We start from the raw sequence: 27,970 nt of genomic DNA on the forward strand, positions 1-27,970 counted from the left end.
TTTTCATTTCTTGATGGCCCCCTAAAAAAAGATACACAGATTTTTAAAATTTAATAAGAAGGGCTGAGTGCTATTTTAGTAATCTTTTGATCTACTTTCCTTAACAAGTATTTATTAATAAAGATTTTTTTATTTCAACTTTAGTTAAAACATGACAACATTTTACATTAAAAACTAAAGCAGACATTTCTAATTACAAAATTAACAATCTAATTATAATGTGTAAGTATATGTACAAAGTATAGCAAAATATATTAGTGTCCAAAGATTACTACAATCAATTAAGATTGAGAGCCAAAACAATGTTTATAAATTGTCCTTTCAAAACCCAACCTTTATTTCTCCATTACCAAACATGATTCCAGTTAGTGGTTTACAAATATTTATGAAGGGAAAAACATACTAAAAGTCATCAACAAAGGCTGTTTTTGATTACTCTGGGATTCTAACTCATTTTAGATTCTTCTCTTATTTTGAGCATACAGTTTAGAAATGCTTGTTTCAATGACTTATTCTTACTATGTTCATAAACACAAACACATAACATGTGTGTATGAAAGAATACATGAAAAATTATTTTATTGGTATTTAGAGGGTAGTTTTAATATAAGCTAAATATAAACACAATTGTTAGATATTGTCACTTATCTTGGAAAACAATATTCCAAGATCAACCTTGAAGCATTTATAAAAATGAAAATGAATAAAATATCTTCCTCAATTAACTCTAAGGACTCCATATACAAATGCAAAAATGTGAACTTAACAATAATACATCAAATGTTGAGCTACTAATAGTTGAGCAACAAAACAACAATTTCTGATGTTAAAATTAAATAGCTCCAGGTAAAAGCACGCAATTTCCCACATCTACTATCTCTGTATTTTGCATAGAGTTCCAAGGCAAAGATTGCTTCTAGCTTTATGCATTACCAGAGAGGACGCCCTGTGTGGCTGGCTTATCACAGGCCTTTTGGTCTTCTTTCCTGATAGATCCTTCACTTCTTTGGAAGGAGGCATAGGAATTGGTTTCCATGGAATTGGGTTATAAAAGGCTGGTTCTGGATAAGAATTCCCACTGTAAAAACCTAAAATTATTTAAAAATCAGAATAAAACAAGAACAACTTTTTGAGATCAAAGAAACTGTTTTAAAATTCATAGAAAAATGTTAAAATGTTAAAAAGGCAAAAATATCACTGACAAACCTGACTTATTTAAAACTTGAACCCAAATATTTTCAAACAATACTTTTCAAATACAGTAATATTGTAGTAAAAGTTAAAATATAAATGATAATTCTGAATATTCAAAGAACATTAATGTTCAAAACTAAAAACTCATACAAAATTTCTTCTAAGAAGTTAATTTTAGAACCCTTAAGGTGAACAAAATCTTCACTTTCTTATTTCAGCCTGGGAAACTTCTGATTATGTACTAGTTTCCCCTACTTGGACACTAAAGCTTGCCGGAAAAAAACGTATGTTGGATATGTAGCTAAAGTGAATCAAGATTGTGGTTCAGAACCACTGAAATTCTAAATCATTGTCACTCAAATTAAGCAGATTTCATACACTCTAGTTTTGTAATTAAGAGCAATAGGGCATTTGCAGACTACAATGTTTATTGTAACACTTATTTAAACACAAATTTGGTAAAATAATCCATTATTTGGCAATTAAGTTCTAGTCAATACATATATTCCATCTAAGTTTTAACTTTACTATCCAATCGTTTTGTTGAAACCACTACTTTTTTCAAACAAGAGAGCAAAATAAAGGAGCAGACTCTGCTCGGTAGCTGTAATGGATGACCTTTGTGACATGCAGGAGAGGCCTAAATCCTGACAGAAGGAATGTGTCATTCAGACACTGGCAACCCACTTTGACCGCATACATATGTCAACACACACTTCACCACGATGGTCAAAACAAAGTCTGGAATATGTTCTATTGTGTGAACAAAACAGAATGGGAGTATTTTTAATAATAAATCACTTAAACAAGTGAAGGCAGCTGTCAGCAAGGTATGAGCTTCCAACATGGAAGTACAAAGGAAAAGACACATTGCCATTTATAATCAGACCAAGCCAAAAAAGCCAACCAGGTCTGTGTCTGGTTCGTGTGGCATCTAGTATTCCACCCTGCAAAAATAATGAGCCAAAGGCACTGGGAACTCTGCCTCAGAGAGGTTAGAAAAGGGAAAGAAAATGACCCTTAAATATATCCTGATTAAGGCTTTAAGGTCCAAGGAATGTAAAAATTTTACTTATTTCTTAATGTTAGGAATCATTACTTTGCAGTTTTGCCACTGTTGCCTTTAAAACGTATCTGATTTTAGAGAATGACAGCAAATTTGTAGTATCTGCACAGGAACACAGTATGTTATAATCTTCCAGAAAATAGTAATTTGAAAGAAAAATGATTTTTACACACTTCTATTTCTGTCAAAAGGAAACATAATGTATAATATTCACTCCTGCAAGCCATATTTATGTAAGCCACATAACATAAAAACCAACCTGTGAGTTTTCCATTGGCATAACCATAGCTCTTCGCAGCTGGACGAGGTTTATTTTTTGCATTTTCCAACCATTCCTTAAACTTTTTTTCTGCTATTTCCTTTTTTTCCTGTAATTCAGCCTGCCGTTGTTTTTCTTTTTCCTTAAAATGACAAGACCAAAGAATCTCCAGGGATATTCTGTAACTAAAAGTTCTATTCAGAGTCTACTGACTTGCTCCCCAGTAGCTCCCCATCCCAACGGCTTACTGATCAGAAACACTGAATCATATTGCTTCTAAACAATGATATTAAATCCAAGAAGAAAAAAGCAATTTGTTCTTTTAAAATAGATCAGTAATTTACAATAATGTAGTAAAACTTTTCATAAAAGTACACTGAATAATATTTAAAAGCCTAAACAACAGTAAAAAGCTTGCACCTGACTGCAGGAGTATCAATAGGCTTATTAATATTTTTCAGTCTAAAAATCACAAATGCATATTCATTTATGAAGCTTAATCATAATATAACAAGTAGGGATAGCTACATGTATTTATATTATGCTAAGATAATGCCAATTTTCCATTAGAAATTCTTTACACAATATAGTTGGCACAATATAAACACCAAGTCATGTAGTCTAACTGATCACCCTAGTGAAAATACCTTTTCTTTCTTCTTCTTTTCGCATTCTTCAGCATTTTTTTTCTTTAACCATTCTTGATATTTTTCCTTTGCTTTTTCTTGTAAATGTTCTTTTTCCAGTTCCTTTGCTGCTTTTTCTTTCATTTCCTTATTAATTTTTTGTTCCCTTTCTTTTCTTTTCTTAAATAAAAATGAAGGAATTTTCATTGGAATCTGTAATCATTCTCATACAAGGAAAGTGTTATAGACAGTAATTTTCTAAAAACAGGTGGTAACATAGTGGTTGACACAATGTGGCTTATGAAAATATATAACATGCATGAACTTACCTGATCAATTTTAGTGTACCAGCTTGAGTATGTATTTCATGATGGCCTAACAAAGATCTTGTTCAACAAAGTATATTCAGAGCCTGGAACAGTGTTAAGTAAATAGTAGGTGTTCTATAAAGATTTGCTGAATAAATGAGTGAACAGAAATGACAACCTGTTAGATTGTCTTGAATCTTAGTGCTTTTTTTCCTTAATATACGTATTTTATTGAAATATAGTTGACTTACATGTTTCAAGTGCACAGCAAGGCAATTCAGCTATACATAGACACATATATTAGTTCTGAAATTATTTTCCACTGTAGGTTATTACAAGATATTGACTATAGTTCCCTGTGACTATAGTTCCCTTTGTTGCTTGTTACATACCTATTTTTTTTTAATTAGAAATCTAGAATTCTAGTCATACTAAGTCAAACAAGTAGAATCAAAATGTCATAAATGTTTCAGTTCAGCAAAAATTTATAAATTTTCTAAAATATATATAGTGTACATATTATATATATATATGTATACAAAAGCCTTCCTACTATGCTTGAGAAAGAACATTAAAAAAAAAGGGACGAGATGGAGAGATTGGAAAACATAAACTAAATGAAATGGGAGCACTGAATATGAAATAGAAAAAGTGAACAAACTAGATAAAAGTAAAAGATCATCACATAGCCAGTTGCTTTTAAACATGACTGCTTATTAGAAACATATCTGGAGCTCTGGAGGAAAAAAAAAGCAATACCTGAGCATTTGTATTTTTCAAAAAATGGATAATTCTGATTTTAAAAAGTGACTACAGGTTTTTCTATTAAATCCTACTTTTGGTAATATAGAGTCCTATTATTTTTCTGTTGACCAATCATGATACAATGGTATTAAGCGAATAAAAGCTGCATAGTCACAACAGTAAAAGATATTTATCAGTTTTCACAATCAATAGCCAGACAAAAAAATAAAAGGTAATTACAACTGCAAGCCATAAGAGGAACATGATTAGCTTAACAATGTAAAATAATTACATACCTTTGGGGAGTCAAGCAGAACAATGTGATAAGTGGAAATGCATACATGCACGTTTTCATCCACCCAGCCAGTCTATGTCTTTCGGTTGGTGCATTCAATCCACTTACGTTTAAGGTAATTATCAATATATATGATCCTGTTACAATTTTCTTGTTTTGGGTTTATTTGCTGTAGGTCTTTTCCTTCTCTTGTTTCCTGCCTAGAGAAGTTCCTTTAGCATCTGTTGTAAAGCTGGTTTGTTGGGGATAAATTCTCTTAATTTTTGCTTGTCTGGAAAGCTTTTGAGTTCTCCATCAAAACTGAATCAGAGTGTTCGTAGGTAGAGTATTCTTGGTTGCAGGTTCTTCCCTTTCATCAGTTAAATATATCATGCTATTCCTTTCTGGCTTATAGCATTTCTGTTGAGAAATCAGCTGATAGCCTGATGAGAGTTCCCGTGTATATTATTTGTCCTTTTTCCCTTGTTGCTTTTAACATTTTATCTTTGTCTTTTATTTTTGTCAGTTTGATTATTATGTGTCTTGGTGTGTTCCTCCTTCGGTTTATCCCGCCTGGGCCTCTCTGTGCTTCCTGGACTTGGTTGACTATTTCCTTTCCCACATTACAGAACTTTTCAGCTATTATCTCTTCAAATATTTTCTCAGGAACTTTTTCTGTCTTCTACTTCTGGGACCCGTAAAATGTGATTGTTGGTGTGTTTAAGGTTGTCCCAGAGGTCTCTTCAGTTCAGTTCAGTCGCTCAGTAGTGTCCAACTCTTTGCAACCCCATGAATCGTAGCACGCCAGGCCTCCCTGTTCATCACGAACTCCCGGAGTTCATCCAGACTCATGTCCATCAAGTCAGTGATGCCATCCAGCCATCTCATCCTCTGTCGTCCCCTTCTCCTCCTGCCCCCAATCCCTCCCAGCATCAGAGTCTTTTCCAATGAGTCAACTCTTCGCATGAGGTGGCCAAAGGACTGGAGTTTCAGCTTTAGCATCATTCCTTCCAAAGAAATCCCAGGGCTGATCTTCAGAATGGACTGGTTGGATCTCCTTGCAGTCCAAGGGACTCTCAAGAGTCTTCTCCAACACCACAGTTTAAAAGCATCAAGTCTTCGGTGCTCAGCCTTCTTCACAGTCCAACTCTCACATCCATACATGACCATCCCTTAGGTTGTCTTCATTTCTTTTCATTCTTTTTTTTTCTTTAATTCTGTTCTGTGGCAGTGATTTCCATCATTCTGTCCTCCAGGTCATTCATCCATTCTTCTGCCTCAGCTACTCTGCTGCTGATTCCTTCTAGTGTATTACTTACCTCTATTTGTTTTTTAGTTGTTATAGGTCTTTGGTAAACATTTCTTGCATCTTCTTCACTGTTTTCCCGAGATCCTGGATCATTTTCATTATCATTATTCTGAATTCTTTTTCTAGAAGGTTGCCTATCTCCACTTCATTTAGTTGCTTTTCTGGGGTTTTATCCTGTCCTTTCACCTGGGACATAACTTCCTGCTTTTTCATAGTGATTAACTTTCTGTAGTATGGTTTTTGTTTTAGGTACTGTGGGACTGTGTTTCTTCTTGCTTCTTCTGTCTGCCCTCTGATGAATGAGGCTAAGAGACGTGTGTAAGCTTCCTGGATGGGAGGGACTGGCAGTGGGAAAAACTGGGTCTTGCTCTGCTGAGCAGGACCTCCCTCAGTAAAGCTTTCACCCAATTATCTGCAGATGGGTCGGGTTGCATTCCCTCCCTGTTAGCTGTCTGGCCTGAGGCGACTCAGCCCTGGGATCTACTGGCTCTAGGGTAGGGTTGATGGAGAAGCCCAAGAGGGTTTACACCAAGAGGGATCTTCCTGGCCTGCTGCCGCCAGTGCCCCTGTCCCTGGGGTGAGACCCTCCTGAACCAGGCCTCTACAGGAGGCCCTCCAGCACTGAGCAGGTAGTTTTGGTTTGTCTCCTGTGGGGTCACTGCTCCTTTCCTCTGGCTCTTGGTGCATGCAAGGTTTTGTTCATGCCTTCCAAGACTGGAGTCTGTTTCTCCCAGTCCTGTGGAAATCCCATAATTAAATTCCACTGACCTTCAAGGCCATATTCCCTAGGGATTCCAGTCCCTTTGTCAGATCCCCAGGCTGGGAAGCCTGACGTGGGATTCAGAACCTTCCCAACAGTAGGAGAACTTCTCTGGTATTATTGTTCTCCAGTTTGTGGATCACCTACCCGGCAGGTATGGGATTTGATTTTATTTTGATTGTGCCCTTTGGCAACCCACTCCAGTACTCTTGCCTGGAAAATCCCATGGACAGAGGAGCCTGGTAGGCTGCAGTCCATGGGGTCGCGACGAGTCAGACATGACTGAGCAACTTCACTTTTACTTTTCACTTTCATGCACTGGAGAAGGAAATGGCAACCCACTTCAGTGTTCTTGCCTGGAGAATCCCAGGGATGGCGGAGCCTGGTGGGCTGCCATCTCTGGAGTCGCACAGAGTCGGACACGACTGAAGCAACTTAGCAGCAGCATCACTCACTGTGGCTTCTTCTTTATCTTTTGACGTGGGCTATCTGTTTTTGGTGGTTCCAGCATCCTCCTATCAATGGTTGTTCAACAGCTAGTTGTAATTCTGGGGCTCTTGGAGGAGATGGTGCACATTCTTCTACTCTGCCATCTTCAACCAGAAGTCTGAATCTTAATGTTTCTTAATGGATGTTTACCCTCACTCTAAAATAGAAGCCACATAGGTATATATTTCCCAGACAATTTACCAATATGAATACTTGGGTAAGTCTTCACTATAAAAGAGTTACAGAGGACCAATTTTAGCCCATTAAATACTGTTATAAGGGCACATACAGACAAATCTTTGGCTGGGCAATTCTTGTAAGTCTTACATAGATCAAGGGTTGGCAAATTATGTCCTGCAGGCCAAATATGGTCCATTACCACCTGTATTTATAAAGTTTTATTGAAATGTGGCCACACATATTTATTTACATATTTATTGTCTATGGCTGCTACTGCACCACAACAGCAGAGTTAAATAGTTACAACAGAGACTGTATGATCCACAAAAACTAAAATTTTATTTGCCCCTTTGCAGAAAAAAACCTGACATAGATTCTAACTGAGTATTTCCTTTTCTCACCCAAAGGATAATCTATCAACACAGTGAAATTCTAAATAACCAATAACATGGCTAGCTCTCTTTATCAAAGGTTTAGAAAATAATCTGCAAGGCATAAAGTATATGTAATATAAATGTCATATATATCACCCTTCATGGAGCAAAGAAATATGAACCAAGAAATTCTTCTCTTGAAAGCACCTTGTAGAATACCTCAATACAAGCAATTCAAATAAGATTCAAGTAACAAACATCAAGTTATATTCAACAGATGTACAGTGCTGTGCAAGAAAAAGTGAAAGTGAAAGTCACTCAGTCATGTCTCACTCTTTGTGACTCCATGAACTATACAGTCCACGGAATTCTCCAGGCCAGAATACTGGAGTGGGTAGCCTTTCCCTTTTCCAGGGGATCTTCCCAACCCAGGAATTGAACCTAGGTCTCCCGCATTGCAGGCAGATTCTTTACCAGCGGAGCCACAAGGGAAGCCCAAGCATACTGGAGTGGGTAGCCTATCCCTTCTCCAGTGGATCTTCCTGACTCAGGAATCAAGCCAGGGTCTCCTGCATCGCAGGTGGATTCTTTACCAACTGAGCTATCAGGGAAGCCCCTGTGCAAGAAAGGCAGGGGTTAAAAATCAAAGCCCAGGAATCCCCTGGCAGTTCAGTGGTTAGGGCTTTGAGCTTTCACTGCTGAGGGTGCAGGTTTACTCCTTGGTTGGGGCACTAAGGATCCCCCAAACCTCATGGCAAGGCCAAAAAAAGAAAAGAAAATCAAAGCCCATCATTCCCCAAGTTGTTATATTTCCTTATTGTTGGGCAGCCAATACCTGTAAAAGGAAATCCTTTCTTGCTGAGAACTCAATATCCATTAAAATAACACTGGAATTTAACTACTTCCTACAGTCAGAAAATCCACAAGATTAAAAAGGATCTTGCAGCTCTATCTGACTCATAAGACTCCTCCACAAGCTCATCAACAAGGAGTCATCCATCAGAAAAAAAAAAAAAAAAGAGTCAACCAGTCTCTACACTATTTTCAATTTTTGACAGCTAACATTTATTCAGTGCTAATTCTGCCTGTTACTGTTCTGTACGCTGTATACACATACACTATGTCAGTTAATTCTTAAAAGCACAATATGAGAAAGTTACTATTAAGATCTCATTTTATAAATGAGGAAACTAAGGCACAAAGAAGTTAAGTATTATGCCCAAGGTCACACAAATGGTAAATGAAAGATCACTATAGATCTCTCATATACATATGAGATAACACTGAAAACAAATTTTTTTTTTGGCCAATAAATCCAATTTAAATGAGACATTAAAATTCCTTAAAAATACATCACTTTTCAAAACTGATTCAAAAAGAAACAGAGTAACTGAAGTAACTGTTATAAGTAATTCTACTTACTAAAAATAATTCAGAATTAAAAACTTTCATATAAAGAGAACTCCAGCTTCCAATAGCGTCACTGGTAGATTTTATTACACGTTTAAGGAAGAAACAGTACCAATTACCATACAAACTATTTTAAAAAACAGAAAAAAAGAACACAACCAAGCTCATTTTAGGAGTGCAGTATTTCTCTAATATCAAAACCAAATATGAAATAAGCAAATATTAGGAATAAGGCAAAATAACTCCTTTCATCAAAACATGAAATACTTAGGGATACATTTAACAAAAGACATTTAAATACACCTGCACACTGAACTTAAAAAAAAAGCTAACTGAGATAAATATGACCTAAATAAATAGAAAAGAAAAATCACACTTATAAGTTTATATTATTAAGACAGTAATTTTCTCCAGAATGATCAATGCAGTCCCAATAAGTTCAATGCAGTCCCAATAAGTATCAGGCACTCTTCAAGCAAGCATGATTAGGGAAATTAATAAGCTAATTCTAAATTGTATATGGAAAGGGTACAGAGCAAATAAAACAATTCTGAAATAAAGAAAAAAGATGGAAGACTTACAGTATTTGATTAGAAGAATTTTAAATTAAAAATTACTCTATAAAACTACAGTAACCAGACAGTGTAGTACTGTCACAGATCAAAGGAACAGAACAGAGTCTAGAAATAGACCCAAACATATTTGCTCAATTAATTTTAAATGAAAGTGCCAAGATAACTGAATAGGGAAAAAGATTATCTTTCAACAGTGTTAGAATAACTGGATATCCATACTCCAAAAAAATGAACCTTGAACCCTTAATGCATGCTATCATTAAAATTAACTCAAAATACAAACACAGGCAAATGCTGAAGTTATAAAACCTCTAGAAGAAAACAATGGAGAGTATTTTTACAACCTTGGCATAGGCAAACATTTCTTCAACAGAAAGCAAAACCCACAAACTATAAAAGAAAAAAAACAGAAATACAGAACCTACCCCAAATTTTAAATGTTTGCTCTTTAAAAAGATACCATTAAAAATTAAATGGAGGATGTATTTATAATACATGCTACAGGACTTAAAGGAATATAAAAAGAACTCTTACAACTTACTATTAACACATGCAAAATGGGCAAAAGTTTAACCACAAAACAAACTCCACAAGAGACATAGAAATGGTCAACAGTGTTACGGACTGAAATCTGCCCTGCCAAAATTCATGTATTAAAACTCTAATCCTCAGTGTACTGGTTTTTGTTTTAATTGGAGTATAAATGATTTACAATGTTGTTCAGTTTCAGGTGTACAGCTGAGTGATTCAGCTATACATGTACCTACATTGTTTTTAAGATTCTTTTCTCATACAGGTTATCACAGAATTTGAGTATAGTTCTCTGTGTGATACAGTAGGCCCTTGTTATATATAGTAACATGTGTATGTTAATTCTAAGCTGCTGATTTACTGACCACTTCCCTCAGGTTTTACCTTTGGTAACCATAACTTTGTTTTCAAAACCTGTAAGTCTGTTTCTGTTTAGTAATAAGTTCATTTGTATCTTTAAAAAAATTTTTGATTCAACATATGAAAATATGTAAATCTCTAGGCCCAAGCATGTTGTTTCAAATGGCATTATTTTATTCTTTTTTATGACTAATATTCCATTGTAAACATATACCATATCTTCTTTATCCATTTATCTGTCAATCGACATTTAGGTTGTTTCCACATCTTGGCTATTGTAAACAGTGCTGCAATGAACACTGGGGTACATGTATCATTTCAAATTATGATTTTATTCAAGATATATGCCCAGGAGTGGGATTGTTGTATCATATAGTAGCTCTATTACTAGTAGTTTTCTTAAAGAACCTCCCATACTTTTCTCCATAGTGGTTGTACCAATGTACAGCCCTACCAACAGTGTAGGAGGATTCTCTTTTCTCCACACCCTCTTCAGTATTTATTATTTGTAGACCTTTTGATGATGGCCACTGTGACTGGTGTGAGGTGATATCTCATTTGTAGTTCGGATTTGCATTTTTCTGATAATTAGTGATGTTAAGCCTCTTTTCCTGTGCTTTTCCCACAATCTGTGTATCTTCTTGGGAGAAATGTGGCTGGCACAGGAGATTCTCAGGTCTGTGTCCCACCACTTGGGGCCATCTATATATTTTCCTTCACTCTGTATGTGTCCCTAGATCTGAAGCAGATCTCTTAGAGATAGCATATATAAGGGTCTTATTTTTGTATCAATTCAGCCTGTCTTTTGGTTGGAGCATTTAATCCATTTACATTTAAGATAATTATCAATATGTACTAATATGTTCTTATTGCCATTTTGTTAATTGTTTTAGATTAGTTTTTGTAGGTCTTTTTCCCTTCTCTTTTGTTCTCTTGTGATCTGATGACTAACTTGCTTGGATTCCTTTTTCTTTTTTGTATACCTCTTGTAAATTTTCAGTTTTTGATTCCCATCAGATTTTGATATAGCAGTCTATACATATACAAGATTGTTTTATGTTGTTGGTCTTTTAATTTCAATATGCATTTCCAATATCCTCCATTTGTACTGTCCTCACAATTGCTGGTTATATCATATTTGTGTGTGGATGATTTCCTATCTTTACTGTAGTTTGCCTTTACTGGTGAGCTTTCCCATTCATAATTTTGTTTCTAGTTGTTGCCTTTTATTTTTCACCTAGAGAAGTTCCTTTAGCATTTGTTGTAAAGCTGGTTTGGTGGTACTGACTTCTCTTAAATTTTGCTTGTCTGTAAAACTTTTGATCTCTCCATCAAATCTGAATGACAGCCTTGCTGGGTAGAGTATTCTTGGTTGTAGATTTTTCCCTTTCATCATTTAAATACACCATGGCATTTCCCTCTGGCCTGCAGTTTCTGCTGAAAAATCAGCTGACAACCTTATGAGGATTCCCTTGTTGCTTTTCCCTTGCTTCTTCTAACATTTTCACTTTGGCTTTAGTTTATGTCAGTTTGATTAATCGGTGTTTTGGCATAATACCTCCTTGGTATAATCTACCTGGGACTCTCTGTCCTTCCTGGATTTGAGTGGCTGTTTCCTTCCCATGTTAGGGAAGCTTTCAGCTATTATCCCTTCAAGTATTTTCTCAATCCCTTTCTCTCTTCTCCTTCTAGGACCCTTATGATGCAAATATTCATGCTTTTAATGTTGGCCCAGTGGCCTCTGAGACTGTCCTTCCTTTCATTCTTTTTCCCTTTGCTCTGTTCCACAGGAGTGATTTCCAACACTCCATCTTCCAGCTCACTAACTTCACTTTTCCGCCTCAATTATTGTGCTATTGATTCCTTCTCTTGTATTTTTCATTCTAGTTATTCTATTTTTCATCTTTGTTCTTTAAATTTTGTTAAGTATCTTTTTGTATCTTCTTAATCTGTGCCTCCATTCTTTTACCGAATTCTGGGATCATCTTTACTATCATTACACTAAGTTATTTTTCAGGTAGGTTGCCTATCTCCATCTAGATGTCTTATGGCTTTTTATCTTGGTCCTTCATCTGGAACATAGTTCTCTGCTGTCTCATTTTTGTCTAACTTTCTGTGTTTGTGGTCTCCTTTCTACTGGCTGCAGGATTTTAGCTCCTCTTACTTCTGGTACCTGCCCACTGGTGGGAAGGGTTGGGTGTGTCTCTCTGGTGAGCAAAGCCATGTCAAACAGTGTGTTAGAGGGAGCTGTGAGCTCAGTACAGCTTTAGACAACCTGTCTGCTGATGGGTGGCAATGTGTTCCTATCCTGCTGGCTGTCTGGCCTGACGCATTCCAGCACTGGAGCCTGTAGGTTGTTGGACAGGGCCAAGCCTTGATGTCAAAATGGTGACCTCTGTGAGAGCTCATGCCAATCAATACTCTCTTGGGCCACTGCCTCCAGTGGGCTTGCCCCCAGCTCAGTGATCCACGGCCAACCCTCACCTCCCCAGGAGACTCTCCAAGACTCACAGGTCAACCTCTTCCACTTTGTGTTGGATCCAGTGTATGTGAGCCCTCCAAGAGTAGAGTCTCTGTTTCACCCAGTCCTGTGGAGCTCTTGCACTCAAGCCTGCTGGTCTTCAAAGCCAAGTCCTCTGGAGGGTTCCACCTCCTGATGCCAGATCCTCAGCCTCAGGAGCCTAAGATGGGGCTTAGAACTTTCACTCTGGCAAGAGCATCTCTGCAATTATTTTGCAGTTTGTGGGACTCCCACTCGTGATGTCACTAATGCATCTCTCTTATTGTCGCTTTAGGCTTCTTCTATGTCTTTGAATGTAAAATATCTTTTTTGGTAGTTTCCAGTCTCCTTTGTCAATGGTTGTTCAGTAGTTTGTTGTGCTTTTGGTGTTTTCGTGAGAGTAGGTGAGCTCAAGTTCGTCTGCTCGGCCATCCTTTCTGGAATCAAGGGGCTGCTTTTAGTTTGGATATCTGCTGTCTCCCTCCTCAAGGTGAGCTGGCTGTTATCCCCTTGATATGGGGGGTGCAGGTGTAGCAGTCTTTGCATACTCCCAGGATAGCAGGGGCAGTGCCTGGTACCAGCCTGCGGATCTTAGTGGTTGCCCAAGCCTGCCTCTGGAGCCTACCATGGCAGCGATAACTGCGCCCACTCCCAGAGCTTCTGTAAGGTGGTGTCCTGCTGCCTGGGAGCACTTACAGGGGAAAGAGCTCTCATGGTGTCCCCCCCCGACCCCCCCACCCCCACCCCACTCCTTGTGTGCCCCTAGTAATGGCACCTTGCCTCTCTGGCAGGTGCTGGCTGCTACTGAGCACACCCTCAGTTACCACAGTCCACCCTCTTCAGGCTGTCTCCGCACAGCCAACCCTGATCTTTTCCTTGGATCTGATCTCTGAAGCCTGAGCTTCAGCCCCCAGCCCTCTCCTGTATCAACAGAGGAGCATATTAGGCTGTGGAACACAGGGCAGTGATGCTGACCTTCTGTGCAGGTTATTCTCCATTTTGCCTTCTACAAACCAGTTGCTGTGCTCTCCTCCTAGGCTTTGAATGTCCCTCTCCATCCAGGCTGATCCCCCACCAGTGAAGGGTCTCCCCAGGGTATGGGACTCTTTCCTTATTCATAGCTCCCTCCCTGGGGTGCAAGCCTGTCCTAATTCCTTTCCTTTCCTTTTTCCTTTGTCCTACCTGGTCATGTGGAGGTTTTCTTGTCCTTTTGGATGTCTGAGGTCTTCTGCTGGCATTCACTAGATGTTCTGTGTAAATCATTCCACTTACTGATATGTTAATGTTATTGTGAGAGTAGGTGAGCTCCCCTACTACTCCTCCACAATCTTGATCCCCTGGCCTGATGCTGTATTTTGAGATAGGACTTTTAAGTCACTCAATCTGTGGTAACCCCAGTAGACTAATAGAATAAACTTACGAAAAGTTGCTAAATATCGTTAGATCTCAGGAAAATGGAAATTAAAACAATGACATACTGCTGCTACTTAGCCAGTCATGTCTGACTCTCTGTGATCCTATGAAGGCCGCCAGGCTCCTCTGCCCATGGAATTTTCCAGGTAAGAACACAAGTGAAGTGCCATTTCTTACTCCAGGGGATCTTCCCGACCAGGGATTGAACCTGCATTTCCTGCACTTATAGACAGATTCTTTACCACTAGTGCCTCCTGGGAAGCCCAATGACATACTACATGTAACAGAATGATTTAAAATGAGAAAGACTGAGAATCTGGCAAGGATATGGTACACTTGGAACTGTCAGATATTAGTGGCAGGAATATAAAATGGCAGAAGCACTTTATAAGAAATTGCCAATTTTTTTTTTTAAACCTAAAAACCTACCATACAACCCAGCAATTCAGTTCCTAGGCATCTACCCAGGAGAAATGAAAGCAAGTATAAACAAAAAGACTTGTATATAAGTGGTCACAGAATTTTACTCATATCTCCAAACTGGAAACAACCTAATTATCCATCAACTAGTGAATGGATACATAATTTGTGATACTGAACAATAAAAATGAAGAATCTTAATACAAGAAATATTAGCAATTTTTAAAAACAAAGTAGCTTGGGACTACCCTGGTGGTACAGTGGATAAGAATCTGCCTGCCAATGCAGGGGACACAGGTTTGATCCCTAGTCCAGGAGGATTCCACTTGCAGAGAAGTAACTATGCCCATGAGCTCTAGGGCCCATGCCCTGCACTAAGAGAAGCCACCGCAACGAGAAGCCCACGCCCTGCAGCAGACAGCAGCCCCTGCTTGCCACAACTAGAGCCAGCTCGTGCACAGCAACAAAGACAGAACACAGCCAAAAATAAAAATATATTTTTTAAAAAAGTAGCCTGATGCTAAGGAATATACATTTAGTGATTCTATCTGAAATTCTAGAAAAGGCAAATCTTATCTATAGGAACAGAAAGCAGACTGATGGCTTCCTTGGAGCTGGGGTTAGGTTGGGGGTAGGAAGCAGGGGTTAAATGCAAAGGAGCACAAGGGAGCTTTCTGGAGTGAAGAAAGAGTTCTTTCTATCTTGTCACACCTCAGCAAACTTAAAATAGGTGTATTTTATTGTATGTAAAATATAGCTCAATGAAATTGATTTTACAACATCAGACAGGCTCTCTGCAGCATTTAAACTACAGAAGAAGGACTGGAATGTCTTTAGTTAGCAAAAGGATACCAGAACAGGCACTCAGACAGAGTACCAAGAGGGAATAGCCAGCCACTAAGTGGCTTCAGATTTTCTGGCGCTCCAGTTCTATACCACACAGAGTACAACAATAAATCTTTTTTTTTTAAGATGGTGCCTTGAGAGAACCTTTGTTTCTTCCAACTAAAGGAAACTAACAAACCTGAATTTCTATTTTCATTCCTTCAATAGTACCTGGCACATAATAAAAGTGTTGAAGGCATGAATGAGAACTGATGACAGTCATCAATCATATGCTTGTTGGCTTGAATTAATTTTTTACATTAAAAAGCGGTTTCTTGCATTAAAAAAAACTTTAAAAATAAATTTACTTTTAATTCTCAGTGAAGGCAAATACCCTTTTACAAAATATGTGGTAACACACAATAAACAAAAATCTAAAAAATAAATTAGTATGGCAACACAAATATCAGAGTACCAGATGAGATAAGCCCTTTATTTGAAAAAAGATTTACAATAAAAGAAACCAGTCACAATAAAAGAAACCAGCTTTGCTAATGGATACATAAATTCTTTTTGTCTGATTTTTTGATAGAACACAGTGAGAATGACTTAGAGAAAATAATGCCACAGATATAGCTAAAATGTGAATGAGGCTGGAGGCAGCAGAGGACCACACACCATGAAATGTAAACAGAGGAGAAAAAAGCTAGATGCCAGACAGGAAGAGAAGAACCAGAAGAGCAGTCTTTACAAATAGAGGTAAATGTAACCAAGACTGAAATAAGAAATCTGAGAGTTCTTAAAGAAAAAAAACAAGAGTATCCTAATTATTCCTTAGCATGCATACGAACTCTACAGAATAAGTAAATTTAATTTTTATTTCTCAAGGTTCATTTTTAAACTCTTCTCAACCTTATGGGATCTTGCTTTTAGGAATTAGTGATTTATGTCAGGGCAAGCCACTTCCCTCCAAAAAAAAGAAATTTTTTCCTCAAATAATTGGATTAGATCTACCACCACTAATTAAAACAGGGAATGTATCATCTCTACATTCTTAGACAAACAACAACTATGTTTGACTGGCGTGGTAAAATGAGCTTAATGGAGTCAGAAGATAAGAGAAGCTTTTAGAGGAGAGAATATACTTATACAATACACACAAAATTGTTTTATAATTACATACTTCAAAAAAGTATCACTCAAGGCCTAGTAGTGGTCACACAGGCTTATTTTGATTTTGGCATTTATTCACAAAGAACTCTTTCTTATTGTATTATGGGATGTAGCAAACTTTAAGAAATAATTTTTTTTTTTACACATGTAAGAATTAAAGATTTTAAAATTTAAAAAAATAAATAAATAAATAAAAATTTAAAAAAATAATTAGTAAAGAACAAATATATTTATGGTTATAACACACACATCTCTAGCCAATTCCTTCTCACAATATTTGGATGAAGAAAGCTATGCAATCTTCGATTTACTGGGGAAGTATTTACTAGGTACTCTTATTAATACCAGTAGGCATTACATTCAACAATAGCTAGGAACCAAAAAATAGAAATAATTTAAAAGTTTTGGCTTACAATTTCAATATCTCACTGCATTCATGAAGCTGGACCTTAATAATAAAAGCAGCACCATTCCAAATATGCAAAAACTCACAACAGGAAACAAAGTGACAAGATCAATATTTTTTAAATTTCTAACTTGTGATCCAAATCAAGAATGCATTAAAATTCAAAGGAAGATGATACATTTATTCATTCTATAACTTATCATCTCCAAAATGCTATGCATATGTTTGTGGGGGCCTCTCTCCATTCGACCCACCCTGCCCTTCCACACCTGTGTGCACAAGTCTGTTCTCTCTGTATTAGGCAGCCAGTGGGAATTTGCTGTGTGACACGGGGAGCTCAACCCAGAGGGGTGGGGTTGGGGAGGAAACGGTAGGGAGGTTCACGAGGGAGGTGACATACGTATACCTGTGGCTGATTCATGTTGATGTATGGCAAAAAAAAGCATTATGTCAGAGCTTACAATAGAAAAAAAGTAATACAAAAATAGCTCCTTAGTTACAAAACAGAGACTCACAGACAAAGAAGGAACTTATGGTCCCCGGAGGGGAAGAATGTGGGGAAGGGATGTTAGGAAGTTTGGGATGGACATGTACACACTGCTATATTTTAAAGGGACAGCCAACAAGGACCTACTATATAGGGAACAGGGAACTCCGCTCAATGTTATGTGGCAGACTGGATGCGAGGGGAGTCTGGGGGAGAATGGATACGTAAATATATATGGTTGAGTCCCTTTGCTGTTCACCAAAAGCTACCACAACATTGTTAATCAGCTACACCCCAATAAAAAATAGAAAGTTAAAAAGAGGGGGAACCAGCTAAAAAATAACTCCTATCCTGAAAAGTCTTAAAATTACATGAGAAGTTAAGACATATGCATAATAAAAGCAGCCACAAAATATATACATAACACATGGCAGTATATGATAAAGTGATGTCAATTAAACAAGGATTCAGAGAAGAAAAGAATTTCCAGTATGTGATCAGAGAATACTTCATGTAGGAAATACTTTGAGTTGGATAACAAAAGGAGGTTGAGTGAAAATCGCTCAGTCATTTCCAACTGTTTGTGACCCCATGGACCAGGTGCCTCTGTCCACGGAATTCTCCAGGCAAGAATACTGGAGTGGGTTGCCACTTCCTTCTACAGGGGAACTTCCCAACCCAGGGACTGAACACGGGTCTCCTGCACTGCAGGCAGATTCTTTATCATCTGAGCCACCAAAGGTAGGGGGGAAAATGTGATGAGATCCCACATTAAGGAAATAATTATTTAAAAAGGTGAGAAATAGAACAGAAATGTTCTCAAAAGTTCTTGTGAACACATATTCCTAGGGCCTGGGAGCACAATCCAAAGCCCAATATTTCTTTGAATTCTATTGTGTATTTTAAAAATACCATAAAATTTATGTTCTATACTATTAAATATCTGTGCTTGCTTTAGCATAAAAATAACATTTTTCTTCTCAATATTTTCCAGCAAAACTAATACACCAAGAAGATGGGCCATGCTTATCCTGAATGTGCACCCCAAAGATGCCAGTCACAGGCAGATAGCGTGGAAGGAAGAACAGCACAGGTGAAGGAGACATGGTTCAGAGAGCAGAAGGTATTTAACCAGCCGGGCCACAACAGTTCAAACGTTATTCAGAGGAGAGTAGGGAATGACAAAAGATGTATTTGTGAACTGAGGAATGACATTTGGCTTTTTGGCAAGATTTCTCTGCAAAGGATACAAAGGATGAAGTCAAATCTTGGGTGGCTTTTAAGCATCAAGATACTGATTTATCTGCTGGATAACTGAACAAAGAGGCACAAACCCCTGCCCTTATGGGGCTTACATTCCAGTATGGGAAATAAACAATGAAGTGAAGTCTCAGTCATATCTGAAGCTGAGACACCATGGACTGTAGCCCACAGGCTCCTCTGTCCATGGAATCTTCAGGCAAGAATACTGGAGTGGGTAGCCGTTCCCTTCTCCAGGGGATCTTCCTGACTCAGGGATCCAACCCAAGTCTCTTGCATTGCAGGCAGATTCATTACCATCTGAGCTACTAGGGAAGCAAATGAACAATAAATAAACTGAAAAATATAATGAGTCTAGACAAGAAGAAAGCACAAACAGGAGAGAGGTGATCGTAAAGGAAAGGCATGGACAATTAGAAACAAGAGAATTCCAATTACGTCTTGGTGACAGAAATTACACTAAGATCAGAAATCAAGGAGTCAGGATGATGGTTCTGTCAGAGAAGAATGGATAAAAATGGGTTGTTTTAGATTTGCAGGCCCAGAGGTGCCTACCTACTGAAGAAACGAAAATCCAAGGCTCTTGGAGGTCAGGTCTGGAGATAACAGACTTCATGACTACCTGCAACCACATCCAAATGGAAGCCACATGATGGAAAAGGGAGAGAGAGCAGAGAGCAAAGGACAAAAGATCTGATAGATGTCCCTTGGGGGGAGAGGGCTGGGGTGGGGTGGAAAGGGGGCAGAAACTAGGTCAGAAAAGAAAAAATCTAAGAGAAAGTGAGAAACACATAGGTAATGACTAGGAGTAACAGGATGAAGACTATAAGCGAGATACAGTACGTGTGTGCCCTTTTTTCTCCTTACCTGTTCATTCTTTTTCTGAACCCATTCCTTGTGCTTTTCTTCAGCAATTATCTTTCTCTTTTCACGGTCTTCCACTTCTTTCTTTTTTTCTAGCTGTTGATTTAATTCCTATAGATTTTATTCAAACAAAAGGCAACATTTAATAGAAGTATTCAACCTTGCATATTAAAAATAAAAGTCTGAGATTAACCAAATTTTAAACAAGAATATAGTTTCCTTTATAGAAATACGCCATTAGTGACAATAACTTACTTAAGTAACTAGTTTATGATGAAAGCACTGGTAAAAAGTATAAGTCATTTTTTAGAAATGCAAATAATTGCTTGGCAGCAAAACACTAGTTTCTTAGACTAAACTTCAGCTAAATTACCCTCATTGAAATCAACTTTCCCACACATAAATTTTGGCATCACTTTATGCTACTGGCAGAAGCTCAAGAGAATTGCAACTTTTTTACAGTTATAAAAAGCTTCTAGATTCTTGATGAAGATAAAGGATAGGAATTAAATAATCCCTAAATTAAACTTTTAATTCAGAGTTATGCCAAAGAAGAAATGTAAAGAAGCCATTCAATTTTTTAAAGGGAGTGAAAAAAAAGGATCCAGATTTTCGTTCATTGATTTTATAGCTGTTGGAGTGTAAAACAAAACCACATTCATATCCTAGATTATTTAACTGCCTTGCTGTCACTCGAATCTACACGTTTAGGCATTTCCTCAGGAGAAAGAATGTGGGAAGCATGGCCAAATAAAACTACAAGCTGAATGCCACCACTCCGTCACTCAGCAGTTAAATTACTGCATTAGTTGAGAATGCTGTTCAAACTAGACTCCTAGGACTCTACTACCATAATTACCAGTTATTTTCCTTCTCTCTCCATAGATACCGGCAATTGGATACTTTTACATGTCTTTCACTGGACCTCGCTCCCCATCCCCATGCCTCCCTTTCCCAAGGACCTACCTACCTCAGCAATGGGTGGCAGTGGGAAGGACAATTTTTCAACTCTCAAGATAATTCCAGTGTGTTAAATGAAATGAAGATAAAACCTGACACCAAGAATATATCTCACGCATTTTAGAACAACTGGTCTCAGGATACCTGTCTTCCATGATCTCTCATCCCCAAATCCTTCAGCATAGGTAACAACTGTCCTCACTCATTCAGTCTTCCAACTTTTCAACTCTGTACTCCCCTACCCCCCAAGTAAAATATCCACCTTGGTTTTTAAAGGATTCTTCATTACCTCTGTGGCTGCTATCCCTTGATTATTCACTTATTTATTTTTTTAATGGAGCACCTACTCTAAAGATAGCAGGGATGAAATTCCAGAAGTCTCTGACCTAATCTGATTCTGTATACACCAAAGAATTAAGTGCTGTGTTGTGAGGTACTGTGTAGAATAAGAGCTCAGAAAAGGAAAAGGAAGATGAGAGGAGAGAGTATGGTCCAAAGTAGTAAAAGAAAAAAAAAAAAAAGCACCATGAGAGGAACAATGAGGAAATGGCTTGACTACAAGGGGGAGGAGTGAAGACTAGAAAATCAGAGTGTGGTATTAATCCTAACTAGACAGGAAAAGGTCTTCTGAGACAGGCAGAGTAAAGAAAACACTGGGGAGTAGGAATACTTTGCAAACGGAATGATTCAGAACTCTCAATGATAAAGGCTGAAAACTGCATTTGAAGGGATCAGAACTATTCTGAGGGAGACAGACTAGGAGGTTGCCACAGTATATGAGTCAGAAGGAGATATATATGAGTCTGGACTTGGGTCAGGAAATAAGGGAGGGATATACTTCTATGTGTATGACAAGCCAGATATAGATGTGACAACCACATTTTAAAAAAAAGTCTTAAATTTTATCATCAAGAAAAGTAGTGATTTAAATATATGACTAAAAACAGGGTTGATTACTTTTATGAACCTTTTCAGATTCTTCATATAATTAAGCTCAAAAGTAAGGGAAAAAAATCAGACTTTGTATTCTGATTTTATGGTTCACAAATTCTAATGTTGATGTAAGAATTAAGATGAAGGAAGGGTCAAAAGTATCTAGAAAATGCTGCCATTGACCCAAACAGTGCTCTAATCTCAGAGTGTCTGTACAAGCAATTTGCCACCTCAGAATACACATCACATTCTGAGAAACAACCCTCCTTCCAAGGCTGGCCCCTCTCAGAATTTCCCACCCTAAAGGCCTCCATCTGTTTACCACCAAAGCAAGTTTCTACCAGACACTGCTGGAGCCTTCTCTCATAAGGCCCTATGTCGTCTTCTGGTACACCACTGAATTTCAACAGAATTATACATCTTCCCACAGAGTAAACACTTGATTACAGGAAACCAAAATCCAAAGAGGATCCTAAACATGGACTTTTTATTTTAATAACTTTTGCCGACTAAGGTAACAATCAGAAAAACTGAGTTTCTGAGTCTCACCAACTCTATATCCTGCTCTTTTCCTTCATTAAGCACTGATGAATATAAAGGGCAAAAGCAAGATGACGGGAAAAAAACAAACAAACCTGGATTATTCACAAATTAGATAACTTTTATAGTTTAGAATAGACTGTACCAAAATGTTAAAGCAAATGTTAAAAACAAAAATTATCCAAAGGCCATAAAGAATTTCGGTCAGTCTGCTAAATATTTTTTTTTAATAATAAAAATTTAAATAAAATTTATATACCCTACAAAAATATACTAGTTTTTCACAATACTAATGTGAAATATTTACTATTTTTATCACTTCAACAGCTACAAATATAAAAACTATAAACATAATTTTGATGCGTTAATCTTACAGGGACATGAAAAACAAAAAAAAATGCTGCTAAAATCAAATTTATGAAAGGTGATGAACTTTTTAATGATTTAACTACCTTTAAATTTTAAGATTTCAAGGAAGAATATATGAAAGCCAGTGTACACTTAAAATACTGAGTCTGACCTATTTATTTCTAAAATGTACCTTGGTACTGTGGAAAAAATATTTATTAAGTTGGAAGTCAAAAGAACCAGGATCCAGTCCCAGCTTTGTCACTAACTGAAGCACTGGCAAAGCTGCTCTCTGGCCTTCATCTTTTATTAGGGATCTGAGATGAACTGTTCCTTGTGGTTAAAAATCTGAGATTTTAATGATATGATTTATAAATAAATCAGAGAATACAGTAAATAAGAACAGAAAAGTAAGGAAAGCATGACTTAGAAAATTAAAACAAAAGGAAAGGCATGAAAAAAAAAAGTGAATACCACAATAGATCAAAATAAGTTTATACCAAAGTAAGTAATTTATCTGTATGTTATGATGTCTCTGGGACGACTGATACAGTTAAGATTCATGCTAACATACTTTAACTGCTTCAGAATTACAACTAACTTTTACAAAGTGATTTCTATATATTAGGCCACATCCTGCAGTTCACTTAGTTCCCAAAACACTATGAGGTAAATGTCACTCTCCCCTTTACTGATAATCCAGCAGAGAGAGGCTAAAGATCCAAGATCTTAGTTTTGAATCCAGGATGTACGACTCAAGAATTTATGCTTTTAACCACTCTAATATTGTCTAACATCTGGTTTATAGATGAAGAGATTGGGGCTCAGAGAAGTAATTTTTCCAAGATCACAGATTTAGAACAGCAAGACTAGAATTTCAGCCTAGTTCCATGTTACTCCAAAGCTCAGAGTTTCTTATAATTTCTGTAATTTAATTACATTCATTTATGGTATGCTGACTCTAAAAATCGCTTGAAGTGACCCTCCTTTTCTTAGGATAACAAGTGACTTCTAGTGAGGCTGGAGATAAAGCTAAATAACATAAACTGGGCTCCACAATACCACTGATTCACTAGATCAGTGTTTTACAAAACTGTGATTCTACAATTAATGCATGGGTTATGACTAGCTTTAAAAAAAATTAGAATATTTCCAAGTTCTCCACAAAGTTAAGATATTTCAGATATATACATAAGTGTGTATATATGTATGCATTTGTGTGAAATGAAGAAAAGCAGATTTCTCAGTGTGAACAATTATTAAGAAAGGTATGAAATTAAATAATTCCAGTAGTCATGTATAGATGTGAGAGTTGGACCATAAAGAAGGCTGAGTGCCGAAGAACTGATGCTTTTGAACTGTGGTGCTGGAGAAGGCTTTTGAGAGTCCCTCGGACAGCAAGGAGATCAAACTAGTCAATTCCAAAGGAAATCAAGTCCTAAATATTCACTGGAAGGACTGATGCTGAAGCTGAAACTCCAATACTTTGGCCACCTGATGCGAAGAGCCAATTCATTGGAAAAAATCGTGATGCTGGGAGAAACTGAGGGCAAGAGAGAAGGCAGCAACAGAGGATGAGATGGTTGGATGGCACCACTGACTCAATGGACATGAGTTTGAGCAAACTCAGGGAGAGTGAGGACAGAAGAAGCCCGGCGTGCTGCAGTTCATGGGGACACAAAGAGTCGGACTTAGCAACTGAACAACAACAAACTAAACAATGGAATCAGTAATGTTAAAACTTAAGATTGAAGGAAGAAAATTAAGCGTCTGGGGCCTTAACAACAAATGAATTCTGAAAATAAATGAAAAAGCATTAAGAAGGCTATGACTGAAGAGAGTGGGCAAGATGATGGAGTAGAAAGGCCCTGGGCTCACCTTTTCTCATGAGTATACCCAAAACCACAACTCTTTACAGAACAACTGCAGATGAAAAAGGCTGGAACCTAAAGACACAAAGAAGGAACCATAATCAGACAGGTAGGAGGGACAGACTCATATTGCCCCTGAGGATGGGCAACCCACAAAGTAGAGAATAAGTATACTGCAGAGGCTCTCTCACAGGAATGAGAGATCTGAGCCCCATGTAAGCCTTGCAGTCCAGCACTAGGAAGACAAGTGCCGAGAGCATTTGGCTTTCAAGGTCAGTGGGCTTACTTGCAGAAGCCCCACAGAACTGGGGGAAAAGAGATTTCATTTTTAAAGGGCACATACAAAATATCATGTACAATGGAACCCAGGGCAAAAGCAGTAATCTGAAATTAGCTTGGGCCAGACCTACCTACCGGTCTTGGAGAGTCCTCTAGGCAGGCATGAGGTAGCTGTGACTCACCCTAGGGACATGGACACTGGTGACAGGCATAGCTGGGGCATTCAGCTGCATGAGCTGATGGTGGCTGCCATCTTGGCGCTCACTATCGCCAAGACCTGGACCCACCCAACAGTTTGTAGGATGCCTTAGGCCAAACAACTAACTGAACAGAGACACAGCCTCAACCACAAACAGGCTGCTTAAAGACTTCCTGAGCTCACAGTCACCACTAGACAAGGCCCTAAACACAGATTTCCTCACCAGGGTGCCAAGAGCTGGGTCTGGGCCCTTTGCACTGGGAAGCTCACACAAGCCTCTCGACCACCAGGAGGGCAGACACCAGAAGCAAAAAACTATAATACCACAGCTTGCACACTGAGTCCCAGCAACAGCAGGTCAGACCCTACCCTGGGACCAGCTGGGCACTGGCCCTGCCCACCAGCAGGCCAACAACCTTTGGGACACCCACGCCCCATATCCAGCCTCCAACACCAATCATCTAAAATGAGCTCTGGGATCCCTGGGCCCTGGACCGGGCTCTAGGACACAGCTCTGCCTGCTAGTGGTCCTGCACTAACCCTAGGATCTGGCCTCTCCTGCCAATAGGTGGACAAGAGCCCCAGAGTCTGCAGGATACTATCTCTAGCCAACAGTGAGCCAGTACCACCCCCAGCACTCCCTAGGGTTCTGCAACAGCTGCCTCATGACCAGCTGACACTAACGAGTAGCCAGCAGCATTCACACAAGGCAGTGCCTGGCCACCAACTAGACTGGCAGCCAACCAGGCCTACCAGACCACTCACAGTCAGCCTGCCACAACAGAAGGGCCTATGCAGGTATATGGCTTAGGTAACGAGAGGGCACTGCTGGAACATGAAAGACATCCCCTACAGAAGGCTACTACTCCAAAGTCCAGAAAGGTAACAAAGCTGCCACATACACAAAAACACAAATACCAACATAGACAAAATGAGACACCACAGGAATATGTTCCAGATGAAGGAAAAAGATAAAACCCCAAAAGAAAAACTAAGTGAAGAGGAGACCGGCGATCTACCTGAGAAAAAGTTCACAGTAGGATCGTAAAGATGAGGGAAAGAATTGGGAAGAAAATGGATGCACAGAGGGAGAGAGAAGTCAGAATTTTTTTAACAAAGAGAAAATATAAAGAACAGCTGAACAGAGATGAAGAATACAATAATTGAAATAAAAAATACACTAGAAGGAATCAACAGTACTCTAAATGGTATGGAAAAATGAATTGGTGAGCTGGAAGACTGAGTAGTGAAAATCACTGCGACTAAACAGACATCTGGGACATCAAGCGTACAATTACTCATATTATTGGGGTCACTGAAGGATAAGATAGAAAGGGCCAGAGAAAATATTTGAAGATGTAATAGCTGAAAACTTCCCTAACCTCAGAAAGAAAAATGTCACGCAAGCCCAGGAAGTGCAGAGTGGTCCCATACAGGATAAACATAGAGGAACACACCAAAACACATTGTAACCAAAACACCAAATATTAAAGACAGAATATTAAAAGTAGCAAATAACATACAAAGGAACTCCTATAAGGCTATCAGCTGTGTTTTCAGCAGAAATTTTGCAGGCCAGAAGGGAGTGTCATGATATATTTAAAGTAATGAAAGGGGAAAACCTACAACCAAGAATGCTATACCCAGCAAAGCTCTCATTCAGATTAGATGGCAAAATCAAAAGCTTTTCAGTCCAGCTAAAGTTAAGAGAATTCAGCACTACCAAACCAGCATTACAACAAATGTTAAAGAAACTTCTCCAGGCAAAAAAGAAAAGGCCACTACTAGAATCAAGAAAATTACAAAATGAAAAGCCTCATTGGTAAAGACAAACATACAGTAAAGATAAGAATCCATTCACAAAGTTAGTAGTGAGGTTACAAGACAGGAGTAATAAAGTCATCTGTATGCACAATAAGCAGTTAAGGGATACAAAAAACAATTAGATGTAAAATATTACATCAACAGCCATAATCATGAGGGAAGAGTATAAATGCAGGTTTTTTTTTTAATGCATTTGAAATTAAGAATTCAGTAACTTAAAAAAGACTGCTATATAAAAACTTCATGGTAACTGCAAACCAAAAATGCATAATAGATATACACCCAAGAAATAAGATGGAATTCAAACAAAACACTAAAAACAGTCATCAAATCACAAGAAAAGGGGGAAAAAGACCTACAAAAACAATTAACAAAATGGCAATAAAAACATATATATCAATAGTTACCTTAAATGTAAGTGGATAAAATGCTTCAACCAAAAGACACACAGTAGCTCAATGGATACAAAAACAAGAAACATATGTATGATGCCTACAAAATACTCACTTCAGAATCAGAGACGCACACAGACTGAAAGTGAGGGAATGGAAAAACATATTCCATGTAAATGGACATCAAAAGAGAGCCAGAGTAGCAATACTCAAACCAGACAAAACAGGCTTTAAAATTAAAGACTCAAAGAAGGATACTACATTATAATCAAGGGATCAATCCCAGAAGTAAGATATAACAATGGAAAATACATATGCACCCAAAATAGGTGCACCTTAACATATAAGGCAACTGTTAATAGCTACAAAAAGAGAAGTCAACAGTAACACAATAATAGTGGGGACTTTGAAACTCCACCTCTATCACTGGACAGATCATCCAGACAGAAAATCAATAAGGATACACAGACCATTAAAGATATATTAGACCAGACAGCCTTAATTGATATTTATAAAACGTTCCTATGAGAGCATCAGGCTACACATTCTTCTCAAGAGCACATGGCATATTCTCCAGGGTAGCTTACATGCTAGTCCAAAAAGCAAACCTCAGTAAGTTTAAGAAAACTGAAATCATATCAAGCATTTTTTCTAGCCACAACACTAAGAGATTAGAAATCAACTATAAGAAAGAAACTGTAAAAAAACACAAATATGTGAAGCCTAACAACATGTTACTAAACAACTAATGAATCACTGAATAAATAAAAGAGGAATTTAGGGGGGGAAAAAAAAAACCTAGAGACAAAAACAAACA

General features: G+C 37.9%; 1 protein-coding gene across 1 annotated transcript in view; it reads right to left on the reverse strand.

Moving 5' to 3' along the window:
* Positions 1-313: 313 nt before the first annotated feature.
* Positions 314-27,970, reverse strand: part of CCDC34 (coiled-coil domain containing 34) — a 48,890-nt gene continuing 21,233 nt past the window's right edge. The window contains exons 3-6 of the mRNA XM_069555607.1: positions 19,811-19,918; positions 3,167-3,325; positions 2,520-2,661; positions 314-1,088 (exon numbers count right to left, since the gene is read on the reverse strand). Coding sequence (XP_069411708.1) covers positions 874-1,088; positions 2,520-2,661; positions 3,167-3,325; positions 19,811-19,918 — 624 coding nt within the window. The 3' untranslated portion in view covers positions 314-873. The remainder of the gene's footprint in view (positions 1,089-2,519; positions 2,662-3,166; positions 3,326-19,810; positions 19,919-27,970) is intronic.

This window comes from Ovis canadensis, chromosome 15, assembly GCF_042477335.2.
Source record: "Ovis canadensis isolate MfBH-ARS-UI-01 breed Bighorn chromosome 15, ARS-UI_OviCan_v2, whole genome shotgun sequence".
NCBI lineage: Eukaryota > Metazoa > Chordata > Mammalia > Artiodactyla > Bovidae > Ovis > Ovis canadensis.